Here is a 20,879-nt window from a genome sequence, read left to right as displayed (position 1 = left end):
AGGTGTACAGCATGTTAGTGAGGCTTCTTCTGGAGCACTGTGTCCAGTTCTGGTCACTCTGTTATAGGAAGAATATTATTAAACTTGAGTGGGTTCAGAAAAGATTTATAGCACATTTCCAGGAATGGAGGGTTTGAGTTATAAAAATATACTAGAAATGTAAAACAGGGAAGATAAAAATGAATAAAGTGCAACATTTACTCAAAGTACATTAATTGGGGATGAGAAAGGGCATTTGGCTAACCATTCCATACCCATCTATTGAAGAAAAACATTCGCATACAACATCCCACTGTACCTTAATTAATTAATAAGACCTTTGCCTCCAAAACACATCTTACAGTTATCTTCACTTGTCAATACCCTTTTTAGAAGAATGAATTCTTCAGTCTCACTTGACCTTTTTGTTATCTATGATTTTTTTTTCATAGGATGTGGGTGTTGCTCACTAGGCCAGCATTTACTGCCCATCTTTAATTGCCCTTGAGAAGGTTGTGCTGAGCCACCTTTTTGAATATCTGCATTCCACGTGCTTTTGATACACCCACAGGCTGTTAGGGAGCAGGTGCCAGGATCTTGATCCACGTCTCCTTCTATTGTAGTTTACTTTGAAGTCGTGTTATGAATCAACCTTTCTCTGCAATGTTCTGACTTATTTACCAGTCTGTAAGATCTTGACATCGTCATCCCCTTTCAATGCTAAAGGGACCAGGTTTCATTAATCTTCAGTTATAACTCTGAAGTCTTACACTAAAATTATAGAGATTTATAAATTCATGACAGGCATAGATAAGGTGAATAGTCAAGGTCTTTTCTCTAGAGTAGGCAAGACCAAAACTAGAGGGCGTAGGTTTAAGGTGAGAGGGAAAGATTTAAAAGGGACCTGAGCAGCAACTGTTTCACACAGAGGGTAGTGCGTATATGGAATGAGCTGTCAGAGGAAGTGGTAGATGTGGGTACAATTACAACACGTAAAAGACATTTGAACAGGTACGTGGACAGGAAAGATTGAGATGGAAATGGGTCAAACACAGAGAAATGGGACTAGCTTAATTTGGGAAACCTGGTTGGCATGAACGAGCTGGGCTGAAGGTAGGTTTCTGTGTTGTATGACTCTATGTTGTTACTATCATTTGTTTTACTTCTCAGTATATTAATATCTTTTGTGTTGAATTAGTCACCAAAATTCAGCCTTACCGGACTATGCAGTGGTATTGGATATAATTCCTTACGACTAGTTGCACACAGTTCAGCTGTGTCATAATTGGTAGCATTCTTTCCTCTAGGTCAGAGGTATTGGGTTCATCTAGAGATTAGAGCACAAAACCATCTTGATTCTAAAATGTTCTTCCTTGTTTTCAAATCCCTCTCAGACTTCAGTACTCTCCATATCTACAAACCCTTCCAGACCTACAACCTATCATCTCTGTCCTCCTCTAATTTGGTCCTCTTGAGTGTCTACAATTCTACATCATCCCGCCATTGATGGTGTGCCTTCAGTTGCCTATGCTGCAAGCTCAGGAATGTACTCGCTCCACCTCTCTATCTTGTTTTGCGCTTTAAAACATACTTTGAAAGCAAAATTTTTTGACCAAGTCTTTGGTCTTTTGTCCCAACATTTTGTTATGTAGCTCTATGTGACACTTCAATTCATAATGCTCCTGTGAAGCAGCTTGCGGCATTAATGTTAAAGGCACTATATAAATGTGAGTAGTTGCTATTGTCAATAACTGAAATCTGCCTCATTCCTTATTTCAGGTAAACCATGTTACTACGTGGATTGATGGGAGCTCCATCTATGGGTCATCCCATTCTTGGAGTGATACCCTGCGTACTTTTTCTGATGGGCTTTTGGATTCTTCTCTAGACGGTCTGTTACCAAGGCCAAGTACTGGCTTGATTCGTTTGTGGAAGCTGGCAGACCCGGTAACCAAACAAACTGGACTTCAGGGACTTTATGGTAACTAGTTTGACTCCTAGGTGTGGCTGATAAAATAACGTAGGTTTGTGACCGATATCTATTTGCATTTCCTATTAATTTTACAGAATGTGGTACCAAGTGTTACATCAGCTTAATTTTCAGATTATTACACATAGGGGAAGACTGTGGAGCAAAATCATGAGTGGGCTGGCTATAGTAAACAGTGAGAAACTGTTCCCATTTGTAAAAGGAGCAAGCACAAGAGGGTGTAGGCTTAAATTGATTTGCAAAACAAGCAGGAGTGAAATGAAGAAACCTTTTCACTGAGTGAGTAGTTAGAGAATGGAATACATTTCCTGCAAGTATGGTGGAGACAAGTTGCATTGAGGCATTCAAAGGATCGTTGTTTGGATAGAAATAATGTGCAAGGGTATGCGGAAAAGGAGGAAATTGGCATTAAGGAACAATGCTCATGTAACGAGGCAGTGCAGACACAATAGACCGAATGGTTATAGCACAGCAATTCCCTAATTCTGTGATGTGGGAGGGGGAGAGGTGGGATTGTCAGACATGGTCCGACTGAAATTCCAGGACTGTTAAGGGTGAGGTGATGGCCTTATGATGGCATTGCTAGACCATTAATCCAAAGATCTGGGTAAGGATTGTGATACCTGGGTTCAAATCCTGTCACTGCAGATAGTGGAATTTGAATTCAACGAAAATCTGAAGGTAAGCATCTAATGATGAAACTGAATCATTTGCTAATGTCAGGAAAAACTCATCTAGTTCACTAATGCCTTTTAAGGAAGGAACCTGCTATCCTTAACTAGCTATGTGTGACTCCCACAGCAATGTAGTTGACTCTTAACTGCCCTCTGGGCAATTTGGGATAGACAATACTAGTCCAGCCAGTGACATGCACCTCCTGCAAATAAATTTTAAAAATAAACAGCTACTTTAAGATCTTCTTCACCATTGGGAATCAAGTTGCAGAATATATAAACATGTGAAATCTGGTCAACCTGCGATAGGTAAAGATTTACAAGGATGTTATCAAAAGTAGAAGGTTTTCCCTGAAATGTAGGCGGCAGAGGAGTGACCTTATATGGATTTATAAAATCATGAGGAGCATAGATAAAGTGAATAGCCAAGGTCTTTTCCCCAGAGTAGGGGAGTCCATAACTGGAGGGGCATCGGTTCAAGATGAGCAGGAAAAGATGTCAAAGGGACCCGAGGGACAATGTGTTTGTACAAAGGCCAATGCGAATATGGAACGAGCTGTCAGAGGAAGTGATAGAGGTGGGTAAAATTACAACATTAAAAGACATTTGGAAGGTGGATGGTTTGGAAAGGATTAGAGGGTTATGGGCCAAATGCACACCTCGGACTAGTTCAGATTAGGAAACCTAGTCGGCACGGACAAGTTAGGCTGAAGGGCCTGTTTCTGTATTGTATAACTCTATGAAAAAAAGAGTCAGCCATTCAGCTGCATGAGCCTGGTTTAACATTCAAGAAGATCATGTGTGGTCTGGTTGTATATTCAAATCCACATTCCCACTTACTTCCCGATAACCTTTTACCCTCTTGATTAAGGCAAATCTACCTATGTCTGCTTTAAAAATATTCAGGGGCTGTCTTTCCATTACCTTCTCAGGAAGAGAATTCTGAATTGTTTTTGGCCTCATATGCATTTTAAATGGATGACCTGTGATTTTTCAACAAGCACTGGATTCTCCTTTAAGAGGATTTTTTATCCACTTTGACAAGAAAGACCCCATCCAGGACCTTTTGTTGTTCAATCAAGTCATCTTTGTCAGATACTTCTTCATAAATACTAAACTTGACAGGGTGCAGAAAAGATTTACAAGGATGTTGCAAAGGTTGGAGGGTATGAGCTATAGGGAGAGCTATGGGGCTATTTTGCTTGAGTGATAGGGGTTAAGTGGCGACCTTTTGGAGGTTTATACACTCGTGAGGAGCATGGATTGAGTGAATAGACAAGTTCTTTTTTCCCCAAGGTAGGAGTGTCCAAAACTAGAAGACATGGGTTTATGGTGAGAGGGGAATGATATAAGGACCTCAGGGACAACTTTTTCACGCAGAGGATGGTGCGTGTGTGGAATGAACTGCCAGAGGAAGTGGTAGAGGCTGGTACAATCACAACATTTAAAAGGCATCTGGATGTTTTTACATTATTACGAAGGGTTTACAGGGATATGGGCCAAATACTGGCAACTGGGGACTAGATTAATTGAGTCAGCATGGACGAGTTGGACCGAAGGGTCTGTTTCAGCACCTGGGTACATTCAGGAGCTGTACATCTCTATAACTCTATAAAATGTCAATAAGCTTTTACAAACTGGAAAATGAAATACTCATCGATGATGGGAAATAAATTAGCAATAAATTTTGCTAAGTCTTCACAATGTTCTCTTTTTGCGTTATTTTCTAAAAGATTTTGGAAATGCGCGAGCAAATGAAAGTCCCTTTCTCCAAGCGGAAAGCATCATCTGGTTGCGATATCACAATTACTGGGCACGCAAGTTTAAAGCTGAGAAGCCCAGCTCTTCTGATGAAGAGTTGTTCCAGAGAGCTCGGAAGCGTGTCATTGCCATTTTCCAGGTAACAAACAGCTGCAGAAGTGCTGCTCATTTGCATTCTTGTGGCTCATTTAGAATTAGCATTAAGATTAGACTGAGATTTTATTGCCACATTTACTCAAGTATAGGGATACATGAATACAGTGAAAAGCGTACAAAGTCGCCATTTCGGGTGCTATCTCCGAATGCTGTATCCCCTACCACAGATTGGCCCTTCATAAAGAATGGACAAAGGAGAACTGGTGGCAGGATCATAAATCTTTGCTGTGAAGCACATACTTGCAGACGTAATAGAAACCATGACATGTCAGTAATGGCAATCAGGATAGTATGACAACAATCTCTGTATTACATCTTGTGCATGTGAAATTTTCAATCCTCTAGTGCACAATCGAATATCAACCAAGATAGTTTGGTTGACATTCTGAAAGTAATTAATTTGCCTCAGTTAAAGGGATATGTAAAATATTGCTGCAGGGATATTTTTCAGTGGAGTTTTCTCTAGGCCAGTCAATTACTCATGGGATTATAAATTAATTCAATAAGTCCAGGCAGCTGGGTTGTTGTTTGCTGGGTGGAGAACTGTTAAGAAACTGCATTACCTCCTTTGAGGAAGACCTGCTGTATGAAGTCCCAGCCAAGTACTTAAGAAGATAAGAACTGGGAGCAGGAGTGGGATGTTCAGCCCCTCAAGCCTGATCAACTTTCCTGCCTACTTTCTACAGCCCTTCAACCCATTATAATAAAAATTAGTCTCTCTCCTTAAATTTACTCAGTGTCCCGGGATCCACTACACTCTGGGGTAGTGAATTCCACAGATTCGTGACTTTTAGAGAGAAGCAATTTAAGTAGCCAACAGCAGGCCTCGCCAGGAATCAAGGACACCCCCAGAGTGGAAATCTCACCCACCCATAGTTGCTGGCCAATAACGAATCATCCATTGCACAAAGCATTACTAATAGCAGGGGCCAGACCACCAGGGGTACAGGATCTGTGAGAGACTAGGTCACAGGTAAGTGGTCACCGGTGGGATGGGGACGTTGGAGAGGAAAACAGTGGCAGAGTGTAGGATGTTGGATCTCGGCAGACCCTTAATCAGACACTGAGTGTTTTTGAAGGATGCCTGCCAATCTGGAACCCATATGTGGACAAGACCTGCATTCATCTCCAATTTAAGGGCTTCATTTGGTATTGCGGGGCAGCCAAAATGCCCATATGCCTTCCTACCCTAATTAAGTCTGGCGTCCGTACCCACCATCTAGCTTCCCGACTAAATGCCACCTCCAAACGTGCCTTGGGGAAGGGCATTGCATTCATTCATGCCTTCAGTCCTTGAGACTCTAGGAATATTTGTAGGTTTCAGATGAATAATACAGAGTAAGAGATGTCATTGAGACTAATCTACTTGAGATGGAAGAAATATGCTATAGGATAATACAAATCATTCAAATGATAAAAATCAGCCGCAATTTATTGACCCGATACTCCAGCCTCCAGTCCACTCCCCACTGGCACCCAGCAACAACAAAGTAAGTCGCACTGTGCTGGGATTCGCTTCACCTCATGCCACTCTGGGTTTGGATTCCCCTACTGCTATCGGCCCGCCTGTTGCTCTGGCACTCGGCCTGGCCCACGTTCACTCTGCTGTTGTCGTTCCGGGATTGGGTCCATGACCCAGTCCGATTTGTTGCTGCTGCTGCTGCTGTGGGACGTGGCCTGTATGCTCAGCTCCTGCCCGGTTTCTGGTCATGATTCAATTCCCTTTTGGGGGCGGAGGTTGGTGAAGACAGAAATACTGCAAGGCAGTCAAAGAGGAGAATAAAAAGTAAAGGAAAAGAAACTGGCGAGCAGAGGAGATCCGATTGGAGCAGCTTACCCTGCAACCATCTTGGGTCAGTCATCTGAACTGAAAAAAACAGAATGCGCTCCTTACTTAACCAAGCTAATTTAATAGTGCACATTTTAAAATCGAACGGCAGCTCAGTTCCCTCAGAAGTAATGGCTGAAACAGCAGAACAGACCTGGTCTAGACATTATTACATGACGTTTTCAACAGATGACATCTCACTTGCTTATTCAAGTGCAATATTAATACACATCCTTGGGCTTAAAAAGGCTACAAAGAAAAGGTTTAAAGGGAAGTACTGTCATCTGTAGCCAATGATTCCAATTTGACAATGGGAGATTGCGAGATCAGCATCTGATCAGAAGCTACGTAAAGCAGCACATCAGAGCCACTTAATCAAGAAGCTCCAAAAGATGTGCAATATCTATGAGTAAATAACATTTGTCTAGTTTTAGGGGAGGGTGGGGTGAGGAGGATACTCAGGATAATCTGATAAATAGATTTTAATCAGTTAGATTGCAATACATGTTGCTGAGCATAATCTCTCACACCCAGTCCCCAGGCCCCCCACCACTTCCTCCAAACCCAGAGCGACAGTTACAGTTTCAATTTGAAATTATTAGAGGACCAAAGTGCTAGCAGCTTCTAAAAAATTGATTTGTCAATACTGCCCAAAGCTCGTCACTCACTTGAACAGCAGTGTTAATGATTTATGAGGTCCATAAGACAAGCAAAATAACTCCTTTAAATCATCCAGCACCATCTCAGCGATAAATCTATTCACGTTAACTTTTTGATGTGGGCTGCAAAGTAAAAATTGTTTTTTGACAGATGGCGTAAACCAGCTGCTTTCAGTTTCACAGAGGGCAGTGATTTTTTTTTTATTCATTCATGGGATGTGCATGGTGCTGGCTGGGCCAGCATTTCTTGCCCATCCCTAGTGGTCCTTGAGAAGGCGATGATGAGCTGCCTACTTGAACTGCTGCAGTCCACCTGCTGTAGGTTAGCCCACAATGCCCTTAGGAAGGGAATTCCAGGATTCTGACCAAGCAGTGAAGAAATGACAATGCATTTCCAAGTCAGGATGGTGAACGGCTTGGAGGGAAGTTTGCAGGTGGTGGCGCACCCATGTTATCTGCTGCCCTTGTATGCTACCTCTACGAGAAAAGCATTCTTTTTTCAGATTAGTTTAGATTCCCTAGAGTATGGAAACAGGCCCTTTGGCCCAACAAGTCCACACCGCCCCTTGATGCATCCCACCAAGACCCATCCCCCTATAAACCACACCCCGGAACACTACGGGCAATTTAGCATGGCCGATCCACCTAGCCTGCACAGCTTTGGACTGTGGGAGGAAACCGGAGCACTCGAAGAAAACCCACGCAGACATGGGGAGAATGTGCAAACTCCACACAGACAGTCGCCCAAGGCTGGAATTGAACCCGGGTCCCTGGAGCTGTGAGGCTGCAGTGCTAACCAGTGAGGCACCGTGCTGCCCAATAGAAGATTTATTTAATTAATTACCAGTAAAGAAAGCTCAGGCTGAACTGCTGCTGTTTGAAATTCTTTACTGAACTGTAAACCCTTTGCACAATGTTATAACTACATCATTTCTACCTTATTCTTAGATACTAAGTAATGCTACTACTTTCCTTTTAATTCTCTTTTGTAGAATAACTTTTACTTTGTAGGATTTATACCAAGGCATTTGTACCTAAGATGGCACTTTTAAAGGGCTACCATTGTAAAAACTTCACTGTACTTTAGGACGACACGGTGGCTCAATGGTTAGCACTGCTGCCTCACAGACCCTCACAGGGTTCAGTTCCACCTTTAGGTGACTGTGTGGAGTTTGCCCGTTCTCCCAGTGTCTGTGTGGGTTTCCTCTGGGTGCTCTGGTTTCTTCCCACAGTCCAAGGATGTGCAGTTTAGGTGGATTGGCCATGCTAAATTGCCTGTAGTGTTCAGAAATGTGTAGATTAGGTGGGTCATAGCGGGGGATAGGTCTGAGTGGGATGCTCTGAGTGTCGGCGTGGATATCTTGGGCCGAATGGCCTGTTTCCACACTGTAGGGATTCTTTGATCTTTGATTTGAATTTCCTGTGGCAGGTCTACATCATGTTCTCCATTGATCCAGTTCTCAGACTTTTCGACTGTGATGATTAGATTATTTTCGGGGCAGTTTTATGTTGAGCGTGATTTATCACTGTGCAATTAAAAATCATGTCAGCAAACCTAATTTTAGCCGCAAAGGTAAGGTGGCAGTTTCATTTTTTTGGAGCAGATGGAGCTATAAGGTCTTCAGCTTCTTCAAACTCTAATGCAAAGTCGCTGAATAAGATGACAATCCACTTTTACAGTAGCTGCTTGTCTCAGAGCAAACAGACTGTGCTGAGGTTGTGCTGTTACATTGAAGACCACCTGGGCAACACTGTTTCCTTATCTTTTGCAGAATATTGTGTTTTATGAGTGGCTGCCAGCCTTCATTGGACAGAATGGAAGCCGTTATGAAGGTCTGTATTGTTTATGGTTGATTGGAGACTCCAATAGATTGAGGCAATTCATTTTTAAAAAATCACACATTTTTAGGATGTAATGATAAACAACTCTACTTTTTCATTTGTGCTCCAGGCTATAAGAAGCAAGTCGATCCTGGTATCTCGCCTGAATTTCAGTCAGCTGCTATCCGAATAATCAACTCCTTGGTTCCACCAGGTGTCTACATGAGGTAATAAAGAAGAAAATTAGGATCAATTTAATGTTCCTCTGTAATTTTGCAGGTGGTCTGGTGCTTTATCAGAATCTTTAGTTTGCTTAAATAATGTAAAAATTATTTAAGGTCAAGTATCAGTTTGATAGTATTAACGAGTGTGATCTCTCACAATCGTGCAGTTGCGTTGATTATGGTTCTTTAGTGGTCTCATTCTCTGCTGTAAAATGTAATCACCTAAACTTAGGATGCCATTTCAATGCAGTACAGAAGAGAACAGAATGCCAATGAAATGTTAATGAGTGATCTGTTTTCTCTTATTTTGTGGCCGTAAAAGATACCTTGATGTGTTTTGGAGCTTTCTTAGAGTCTTAATCAATGCTGGTTCCTCAACCAACCCGACCAAAACATATTTCAATAGCTTCGGTGTGGTAGCAACATTGTGTCTATGCTTCTTTAATTAACAACAGAAGTGAAATTTCAAAAGTAATTGATTACCTGTGAAACAGTTTTGGACATTCCTCATGCTTATCTCTGATGTCGACCCGTTGACAGGGATTAATTACTATGTTTAGTTTGGGGTTTGATTAGTTCAGTTGTTTGCAATGGCTGGCTTGCAGTGCAGTGTGATGCTAACAGTCTGGGCATCAGCTGAGGCTATTATCAAGGACTGTCCTTCTCACTCTCTCTCTTAACTGAGGCACGGTAAGGCTCAGATTAAACCACTACAAGTCATCTCTGTTTAACGAGAGAGTAGGACTACAGCAGCTTCTCTTTTACCATGTTTAGTCAGTGAATGAATTTTCACTGTACCATTTACTCCTAGAGTAGCAGAAAACAAAATTAACTTTGGTCTAATTTCATCATATAGGATTTACTAAATTCCATTTGCTTTCATGCCATATGTAAGTGAAATGTATAAAAATGCTCTGTAATCGATGATGATGCTAATACCAGCTACTATTTGACTCTTCCAGGAGCAAAGACTGCCAGTTTCGTAAATTTTCAAGTATTATTGGGGAAAACCCAGCACTTCGAGTGTGTAACAACTTCTGGAATAGAGAGGTATGATAACAGAGCAGTCACAAAATAGGTTGTGACATTAAACTTAACACTGACATGTTGTGAACTCAAAGTAAGTTTGTAAGTTTGCATATCTGAGGAGGGATGCTGTAAAATTACTGTGAAACAGATGGAATACAATGTGTTGACAGGTGAAGTTATCCACAAAAGTTGACACTGCAGTGCAGGACAGGACGAATACCATTCTGTTGGAAATATTGAGTGAGACATTAAACTCAGATGCAGGCTCCTCCTCTGGCAAATGTAAAAGGCATGTTGGCCAATATTTTGCAGAGAAACAGGGGAAGAGCAGAACAGGAAGTTTTTAGGTCTCCAAGCCAATATTTAACAAAAACAGATTTTTCTGACCATCACTTCTTTAATGATAATGGGAACTTGCTGTGCTCAGAAAATCTACTCATTTCCTGCATTACAACAGTGACTACACTTTAAAAAGTACTTCATTGTATGTAAAGCACTTTGCGGGTGGTCATATAAATGTAGTCAGACTAGGTAAGATCAACAAATTGGCTTCCCTACATGAACTAATTCAACTGGTTTTGACGTCTAGGCTGGAAATTTCAGCTTTCCTGCTCCTCTAATGCTGCTTGACCTGCTGTGTTCATCCGGTTCTACACCTTGTTATCACAGCTACTCTCACTGGCTGAGACCTGCTTTCAGCTCTGGATTTTTATTAATTAAATTTTTAAATTGGATCTACATTATAGCAGTTGTCAAAGTGGAATTTGAACACATGTTTGGGGACTAAATGACTGACTGAATTATTTGACACCCGGGTCCACTTGTTGTCTGAGAGGTTTATTGTTTTAGGCCAGTGGGGAGAAAGCTTCTGGCAGTCTAGAGACTTGTCCATCAAGTATAGGGAAACATACACTTTCTATACATTTGCGTTTAGCCTACCTTTGGCTGTTACAAAAATTAATGTATTACCAATTCATGACATACACATCCAATCAGGTTAATCATGTGATTGCATGATCAATCTATGGACAGCTTTAGGTGAGCCCGGGATCTCATGTTGTTTAAAGGACTCCCGTACCAATTATGCTTGGGCTTTCACAAAACACCTTATTCAACCACAATCCAGACGGTACTTGCTCTCTGTCAATCTGCCTCTGATGGAACTCTCACAAGAATACAGTTATATCCTACAATGGAAATGTATTTAAAACTCCATTTTGAAGTTCGATAGGTGGCTATACTTTGATTTATTACTTAATACAGTAATGGCTATACATTATGCTTTGCTATGTCATACTGTATATTACTATGGGTAGCTGCGCTGTGGTTCTATACAAAACTTGCTACATCTCTTCTGTGTAACAAAGCCCATTGTATATTTTCACAAGACCCTTTGTATTATCTAGTGACTTTGCATTTGGTCCTTCTCTGAAGTCATCTAATTACTCTAGTTTATAATTTGTCTTGAAACTGCAGATTATACAAACTACCTCTGAGGAAGGGTCACCGGACCCAAAACATTAACTCTGTTTTCTCCTCCACAGATGCTGCCTAACCTGCTGAGCTTTTCCACCAACTTTGTTTTTGTTCCTGATTTACAACTTCCGCAGTTCTTTTGGTTTCTATACAAACTGCTGTTTCACCTAAAATACTTCCCCAACCATTTTGTATCAACTGAGGAGCACTTTCAGCCGTTTTATGTTGTTTTGGCAATGGGTAGCCCGAACATGATGTCTCCAAATTATATGAATGGGCCACTGGATAAATAGTCCGGTGACATTATCACTACCCATAAAATATAATCTTGTAATGTAATTACATTATCTTAAATTTTGGGGGGGATGCCTGATGGTGTTACTTCTTGTTACAGACAGTGCTACATTTGGAAGGATGGGCTTTGGCACTTTGAAATCCAGTCATTCTCTTGTGAGGATAATGTCATTTCTGAGCATGAGTTCGGAGCTCATTTTTCATTCTTACCCACTGCACAATTCTAACATTTTGCCTTTAGCCTTGATGAGATCTTAATAGTCTCAAACAAGCAAATATTGGGTGTGTACAATAGCACAGTAGTTATGTCACTGAACCTGTGAACCAGAGAACTGCACGAATGATATTGGGCCATGACCTCACATCCCAACATGGCAGATATAAAATTTGAATTCATTCCATTATGTCTGACATAAAAACCAATACCAGTATGACAATCATCTGAATCTCTGATGCTTTTTGGGAAGGGAAACTTGCTTCCTTTATTACCCAGTTTGGTGGACATGTGACTTCAGACGTAAAGTAATGACATTGACTGTCAACAATGCTGTCAACTGGTTGAATAATCTCTGTTGTCACCAGCAGCCCCAATGGTAATCGGGCATTGGCTTTATCGAATATTTACCAGTAATGCCCACATCTTGCAAATAATTAATGAACAAAATAATTAATGAACAAATGCTAACCTTTCATTCTGTGTAATGTTAGGGAGGGTCGAATTAAAGCAGACAAAAAATTTCCATTGTCCATTTCTACTAGCATGCAAAGCAAAATATAATGCATACATACTTTAACAATTGTTAATCTACTTTAAGGATATTTATTTGTGGTGTTTGATCTTTGTTGGTTGATGTATTTCTTATTTGTTCATTTGTAAGTGTCATTGTTTGCCTGTTGCTAGAACCGACATTTCAAAGAACCACAGAAGTTCGATGAGTTAATTCTGGGGATGGCTTCGCAAATAGCAGAACGAGAAGACAACATTGTGGTGTCAGACCTACGAGGTAAAAATACCGTCTTTGAGAAAGTGTTTTAAAAAAACTGACTGTAGTTAAATTTTAGAAACTGCCATAAATACAATTGGCTGAATTAATCTGGATCCATTAAGAGTTCAAAACAAGTAGAAGATGTACCCTAGAATCTCTTCAGTCTTGCAACCTGGTCCTGCATTTTTTTGCATTACTAAATGGAATGTGTATTGATTGCAACAGCACCTGGATACTGGGCTAATAGATGTTACATTCAGGAGCTGTGCTTGCCTTCCTGGGACAAAGTACATTAAAGAGACTCACCAGGAAGCCCTATAACGCTTTCAAATGAAACATCATAAATCATTTTACATTGAATTGAAAAAGTTCAGTATTAGTTTAAAATGCACCTCAAACAAATGAAAATATTATGATTTCACCATTCCCTTATACCACTAGCCTATATTCATCAAGTAGTAGTCAGTGAGCATAATGATTGAAACTGTTGTTTGCTCAAATCAGTCACAATAAATTCTTAAAGCAATGGGCATAATATTAATGCAATAAGCAGTTTTTATCTATCTGATTATTTACTCACATGCAATATCAATGGAACATAATATAAGTTCATTCCAACACTTTCCTTCCCTTTTATGCTTTAACTTTGTGTTGAACATTCCATGTTAACTTAATTTGCATATTAACCAACATGCACTGAACATAGTACAGTGCAACACAGGTACGGGCCCTTTGACCCACCATGTCTGTACCAACCATGATTCCATTCAAAACTAATCCTGTTTGTCTTCATATGCTCCATATGCATCTATTCAATGCTGCTTCATGTGCCTATCTAAGTGCCTCTTAACCATTGCTATTGTATCTGCTTCTGTGAACTTCCCTGGCCTTGGAAGGTGGTTAATGTGGTGCCACTATTTAAGACGGGTGGTAAGACAAAGCCAAGAAACTATACAGTGGTGAGCCTGACATCAGTGGTGGGTATGTATTTGGAGGGGATCATGAGGGACAGGATTTAGATGTATTTGGAAATCGAAGGACTGATTACGGATGGCCAGCATGGCTTTGTGCATGGGAAATCATGTCTCATTAACTTGATTGTGCTTTCTGAAGAAGTGACAAAGAGGATCAATGAAAGCAGAGCAGTCGAGGTGATCTATATGGACTTCAGTAAGGTGCGTGACATGATTCCACATGGCAGATTAGTTAGCATGGAATACGGAGAGTTAGGCATTTGGATACAGAACTGGCTTGAAGGTAGGAAAAGAGGGTGGAGGTGGTGGGTTGTTTTTCAGACTGGAGGTCTGTGGCCAGCGGTGTGTCAGACAGATCAATGTTGGGTCCACTGCTTTTCATCATTTATATTAATGATTTGGATGTGAACATAGGAGAAATGGTTATTAGGTTTGCAGATGACACAAAGATTGGTGGGGTAGTGGGTTACTTCACAGTTCAATAGGACCTTGAACAGATGGGCCAATGGGCTGAGAAATTGCAGATGAAGTTTAATTTATATAAATGTGAGGTGCTGAATTTTGGAAAGGCAAATCAGGGCAGGACTTACACACTTAATGGTAAGTCACTGGATGGTGTTGTTGTATGAAGAAACCTTGGAGTGCAGGTCCATAGTTTCTTGAAAGTGGAGTTAAAGGTAGACAGGATAGTGAAGATATTTGGTATGCTTGCCTTTATTGATCAGTGCATTGAGTACAGGAGTTAGAAGGTCATGTTGTGGCTGTAGAGGACATTGGTTAGATCACTTTTGGAATTCTGCATTCAATTGTGGTCTCCCTGCTACAGGAAGGATGTTGTGAAACTTGAAAGGGTTGAGAAAAGATTTACAAGGATGTTGCCAGGATTGAAGGGTATGAGCTATAGGGAGGGGTTGAAGAGGCTGGGGCTATTTTCCCCGGATCTTGGAGGCTGAGGGTGGGCTTTATAGAGGATTATAAGATCATGAGGGCCATGGAGAAGATGAATAGCTCAGATTTTTTGCCCAGGGTGAAGGACTCCAAAATTAGAGAGCATTATTGGTTTAAGGTGAGAGAGGAAAGATTTAAAAGGACCTAAGAGGCATCTTTTTACATGCAGAAAGTGATGAAATGAGCAGTCAGAGGAAGTGGTGGAGGCTGGTACAATTACAACATATAAAAGGCATCTGGATACATTCATTAATAGGAAGGGTTTAGAGGAATATTGGACAAATGCTGGGAAATGGAACTAGAATCATTTAGGATATCTGGTTTACATGGGCAAGTTGGACTGAAGGGTCTGTTTCCATGCTGTACATCTCTATGACTCCATGAATTATTGTATCCCAGACACCTACCAGCCTCTGTGTAACAAAAAAATTGCCTTGCAGATTCCCTTGAGCTTTTCACCTTTCACTTTAAATCTTTAAGCTTTCCCCCTCTCACCTTAAACCTATGGTCCCCAGCTTTTGACATTTCCATCATAGCCACCCTGACTATTCACCCTGCCCATGTCTCTCATGTACTATTACATACCTCTGTTAGGGTGCCACTTGGCCTCTGATGCGCGAGCAAAAACAATCCACATTTGTCCAACCTTTCGTTATAACCAATATACTCCAATCCAGGCAACATCTTGGTAAATCTCTTTTGGACACTCTCCAAAGACTTCAGATCCTTCCTATAGTGTGGCAACAGGAACTGCATACAATACTCCAAATGTGGTTTAACTAAAGTCTTATACAGCTGCAGCATGACTTGGCAACTTTTATACTCAAGGACCCAACCAATAAAGGCACGGATTGCCTTTACAGCCTTATCAAATTGTGTTGCCACTTTCAGGGATCTATGGACTTGCACCCTGAGATCAATCTGTATATCTATGTTCCTGAGGTCCTGCCTATATATTTATTATATTTACTATATATTTTGCTCTTGCATTTGATGTCCCAAAATGCATCACTTCACACTTGTCTGGATTAAACTCCACCCGCCATTTTCTACCCAACTTTCCCACTGATCTATAGCCTACTGTATCCTTTGACAGCCTTCTTCACTGCCCACAACTCTGCCAATTTCCTATTGTCTGCTAACTTAATAATCACACAAACTACATTTTCATCCAAATCATGTTTACATATTACAAATAACAGGCATCCCAGCATTGATCCTTGTGGAACACCACACATCAGAGGCATCTGGTCAGAAAAGCATTCCTCTGCAATTACCCTCTGTCTTCTGTGATGAAGCTAGTTTTGCATCCAACTTACCAACTCACTGTGGATCCCATGTTGCTTAACCTTCCAGATCAGCCTACCAGGAGGGAACTTTTCAAATGCCTTAGTAAAGACCATATACATAATATCCACTGCCATATCCCCATCAACCATCTTTGTCATTTCCTAAAATAACTCTATTAAATTTGTGATGCAAGACCTGCCATAAAACCATGCTAACTATCCCTAGTAAATCCATTATCTTTGAAATATGAATAAATCCTGTCCCTAAAAATTTTCTCCAATAATTTATTTGCCACTGATACAAGGCTAATTGGCCTATAATTTGCTGGATTATCCCTATTGCCCTCCATTAATAAAGGAATAACATTAGCTGTTTTCATGTCTTCTGTGACCTCACCTGGGGCTAAAGAGGCTGTAAAAATGTTTGCCAAGGCCCCAGGCATCTCATTCCTTGCCTCACTCAGTCTGTTTGGATAGATCCCTGCAGGCCTTGAGGATTTAATGTTCTTCAAACCCAACCAAAACCACCGCCTTTTTAATACTGAAATGCTCAACAATATCAACTACTCCACCCTAACCTTACTGTCATCCATGCGCTTCTCCTTGGTGAATAATGATGTGAAGTACTCATTAAGGACCTCACCCAATTCCTCTGGCTCCATGAATAAATTCCCTGCTTTGTTCTTGAGTGGATCTGCGCTTCCCTTAGCCACTTTCTTGATCCCAGCATACATCTGATGGAGTCTAATATTTATCCTTCCCATTTTTTGATACTGTAGGATACTGGGAAAGGAACAATATTAATTCCTGCTGTTCTACACCTGTCAGTTGGCTGGCTTAAGTAGTATACCATTTCCTTGACTATAGTCTTTACATTTTGCAGACTTCATGTATGGGCCACTGAGGTTCACAAGATCAGACTTGGTGGCTCTTGACATCCAACGGGGGAGAGACAGTGGCCTTCCAAGTTACAATCAAGCACGAAAAATGTTAGATCTCCAACCAGTTACTAACTGGTCAAGCATCAACCCTCAACTCCACAATGAAAATCCAGAGGTTAGACAACTGCTAGAGGCTCCTTTGAAAACATTAATAGAAAGAAATTGCCAAAAGTTAAGCAGTGAGAAAACAAGAGTGTTGTGTCTGTCTCTCAACCTATTAATTGTCAACAATATTTTGCCACTAAAAGATCAATTTGAAAAGCATGGGCCAAATCAATCATCCCATGACCTCAAAAGTATGAATGTTTTATTTCTCATTGCTATCCCCCGCATCTTAGAATGTTTAATCATAGATGGCCAATCAAACAATTCTGCTTGTGCCAGCACTTTGAAAGAGCTAACAAATTAGTTGCAACCCCTTTCTCTTTCATCCTAGATCTGCATTTATTTTGTTTCTTTTCAAGTATGTATCCACTTGTCTTATGATATTTAAACTGTCTCCCCTACCCTTTCAGGCAGCATATTTCTAATCATCACCACTCCATGGCATGAAATACTTCTACCTCCTGTCTGGTTCTTTAGCCAATTTTGTGTCTTCTTATTTCCAACACATCAAATTGTGGAAATAACTTTTCCCAATTTACCCTATCAAAACTGCTCATCATTTTGAACACTTCTATTAGAGCGACTGTTAAACTTGGCTTTTCTTTTAATGAGAAGACTCTCTGTTTCCTTATTCTGTACCTCGCTGAATTTTTATATCACTGGTATCTTCTGGCAAATCTGTAACACATTCACTAAAGTCTTGCTACCCTCCTCTAAAAGGACTCCATTCTAAAACCAAAACAGCAATTTACGAAGGTTTTGTACAGCTTCCCTGTTCCTATACTTCACAAACATGTAAAACTGAAATTTGGGACATCTAACAAAGATTTCCTGATTTAGATCAAATCACCACAATCCCAGAGGGCTGTGTTCTTAGAGAGAGATGATAGGTGGTGAGTTTAACCTGAAGATTGCCACATCTCAGGTGACCGCACCCAGTGTGGGAATTGAGCCTGCATTGTTGGTGTTAGTCTGCATAACAAACTAGCCATCCAGCCAACTGAGCTAACTGATACTTGGCTTCTTGGTTTACCCTGCTTTTGGTTGGCTCCCATTTTGTGCACCTACAGCGATGTTGGGGCCAGTTTAGTTAAGTTGGCTGGGTGGATGGTCTGCGAAGCAGAGTGACGCCGATAGCGTGGGTTCATTTCCAATCACCAACTGAGGTTACCATTGAAGGATTCTCCTTTTCTACCTGTCTATCCTCCACAGAGGTAAGGAAGCCATCAGGTTAGATTGCCACCAGTCATCTCTTTCTAATGAGAAATCAGCCCGATGGCTTGGTAAGACTGTGGTGATTCACTCACTCACTCTGCACAATGAACAATAGATCTCTTCAACAACAACAACAAAAACAAAGTTGCTGGAAAAGCTCAGCATGTCTGGCAGCATCTGTGGAGGAGAAAGATAATAGATCTCTTCATCTGGGTTCTTGAAGTGGAAGTGTCTGACCACCAGCACCCAGGTCCCCAAAGGTGGAATCATTTAAGTTGAAGCGTCAAGCAATGGCAGCAGTTGTCCAACTTGCAGCCCAAATGTGGGAGCAGGTTAGTTCAGTGCTGGCTGCCTCAATGCCCTCAACATCAAGAAGACTCTGTGGATCACAAGCCAATTGGCTTGTTAAGTCTGACCCCAGTGAATGTCCCGGTGAATTGCAGACTTTGATAGTGGATTCCATTTCGCCAGACCCTGGCACCAATTGACCTTGGTCTGCTCTGCCTTTGGGTTCCAAAGATAGTTGGTTGAAGTTCAACCTCTCTATCAGCATTTTTGTTGCACCAATATTAAAGCAGCTGGATGTCCTATCCCGCAGCCTGTCAACAGGTCACCCAGGTTTCCCAAGCCTACTGGGAAGTCAAGTAAACACAAAGATGATGCATTGAGACCCTTTTTGGCCATTAATATACCATGCAAAAGCCTTAATTGCTAGTGAGTCAAGAAAGCCTTAAATGGAACATCTTGCCCTTAATTGGTCAGGTGGCAAGAAGGAAAGAGCATATCTCCAAGACCAACTCATACAGCATAGAACAGACCCTTTGAACCAACTTGTCCATGCTGATCAAGGTTCCTAAATTAAAGAAGTCCCACATCCTTGTATTTGGCACATATCCCTTTAAACCCTTCCTATTCATATATCTATCAAAATGTTGTAAATGTTGTAACTTGCCTGCATCTACCACTTCTTCTTGCAATTCATTCTGCATATGAATCACCTCTCTGTGAAAAAGCTACCTATCAGGTCCATTTTACATCTTTCTCCTCTCACTTTAAAATTACGCCCTCTAAGTTTGAACTCCCCTAACCAAGGGAATAGACCTTTGCTATTCACTTTGTCTATATCCCTAATGATTATATAAAGCCCCCCTTCAACGTCCCACACTCCAATGATAAAGACCCAGCCTACTCAACCTGTCCTAAAACTCAGACCTTCCAGTCCCAGCAGCATCCTTGCAAATCTTTTCTGAATTCTCTCCAATTTAATAATATCCTTCCTACAGCAGGCTGACCAGAACTGTACCCAGTACTCCAAAAGCAGCCTCCCCAACATCCTGTACAAAGTCAACATGATGTCCCAACTCCTATGCTCAACGGTCTGAGCAATGAAGGCAAGCATGCTAAATGCCTTCTTAACCACACTGTCTGCCTGTATGTACCTGAACCCCTATGTCTCTGTTCTATAACACTGCCCAGGGCTCTACCATTAACTGTATAAGTCCTGCTCTTGTTTGTTTTACCATCTCTCATTTATCCAAATTAAAATCTGCCACTCCTTGTCCCAGCGGCCCAATTGACCAGGATTCTGTTGTAATCTTAGACAACCTTCTTTACTGTCCACTACATCATGAATTTTAGTGTCATCCGCAAATTTACTGAGCATATTTTCTAAATTCTCATGCAAATTGTTTATATAAATGACAATCAACAGTGGATCCAGCACTGAGCTATTTCTCCTTCTGATCCCATGCTTCATCATTTCCAAGGAGGGGATAAATTTGCCTTTTAAATGATTAAATGAGATTCATGAAAACTATTTCCATTAGTGTCAGCTGTAGCTGAATGAAAGCCGTCTTAATTCTGAGTCAGAAACTCCAGGGACACAAGCACAATATCCAAATTGACACTGAAGTCAGTGCAGTACTGAGGGAGTACTGCAGTGTCAGGAAGGCTGGGTTGTTCTGATCAGAATTAAACCACGGCTTCACATACTTTCTCTGATGGACATTAAAAAATCTCATGAGACATTGGGATTCTACATAGATAGCAATAACTTATTCTGCATATTTCAAGAGAGGGAAAGATTTGAAAGGGATCTAAGAGGCAAATTTTTCTCAGAGTGTCCTCCGTGTATGGAATGAGCTACCAGAGGAAGTGGTGGAGCTGGTACAGTTACAACATTTAAAAGACATTTGGATGGGTATATGAAAGTTATAGGAAGGGTTTAGAGGGATATGGGCCAAATGCTGGTAAATGGTACTGGATTAATTTAGGATAGCTGGTCAGCATGGACAAATTAGGCTGAAGGGTGTGTTTCTGTGCTGTACATCTCTATGAATCTGAATGGATTTTTCAGATCTTCTGAAATACTTATTTTACACTGTTGTCTCACAGCCCCAAGGACCTGGGTTCACTTCCGCCCTCGGGTGACTGTCTGCGTGGAGTTTGCACTTTCTCCTCATACCTGCGTGGGTTTCCTCCGGGTGCTCCGTTTTCTTCCCACAGTCCAACAATGTGCAGGTTAGGTGGA

General features: G+C 41.1%; 1 protein-coding gene across 1 annotated transcript in view; it reads left to right on the top strand.

The window, feature by feature from the left end:
• Nucleotides 1–20,879, top strand: part of LOC125446800 (dual oxidase 1-like) — a 116,325-nt gene that overhangs the window by 24,894 nt on the left and 70,552 nt on the right. The window contains exons 6-12 of the mRNA XM_048520630.2: nt 1,759–1,960; nt 4,377–4,543; nt 8,820–8,880; nt 8,999–9,095; nt 10,055–10,142; nt 12,793–12,895; nt 16,972–17,144. Of these exons, the coding sequence (XP_048376587.1) occupies nt 1,759–1,960; nt 4,377–4,543; nt 8,820–8,880; nt 8,999–9,095; nt 10,055–10,142; nt 12,793–12,895; nt 16,972–17,144 (891 nt within the window). The remainder of the gene's footprint in view (nt 1–1,758; nt 1,961–4,376; nt 4,544–8,819; nt 8,881–8,998; nt 9,096–10,054; nt 10,143–12,792; nt 12,896–16,971; nt 17,145–20,879) is intronic.

Source organism: Stegostoma tigrinum, chromosome 36 (assembly GCF_030684315.1).
Source record: "Stegostoma tigrinum isolate sSteTig4 chromosome 36, sSteTig4.hap1, whole genome shotgun sequence".
NCBI lineage: Eukaryota > Metazoa > Chordata > Chondrichthyes > Orectolobiformes > Stegostomatidae > Stegostoma > Stegostoma tigrinum.
The sequence above is the reverse complement of the archived record's forward strand: the minus strand, read 5'-3'. Positions and strand labels throughout refer to the sequence as shown.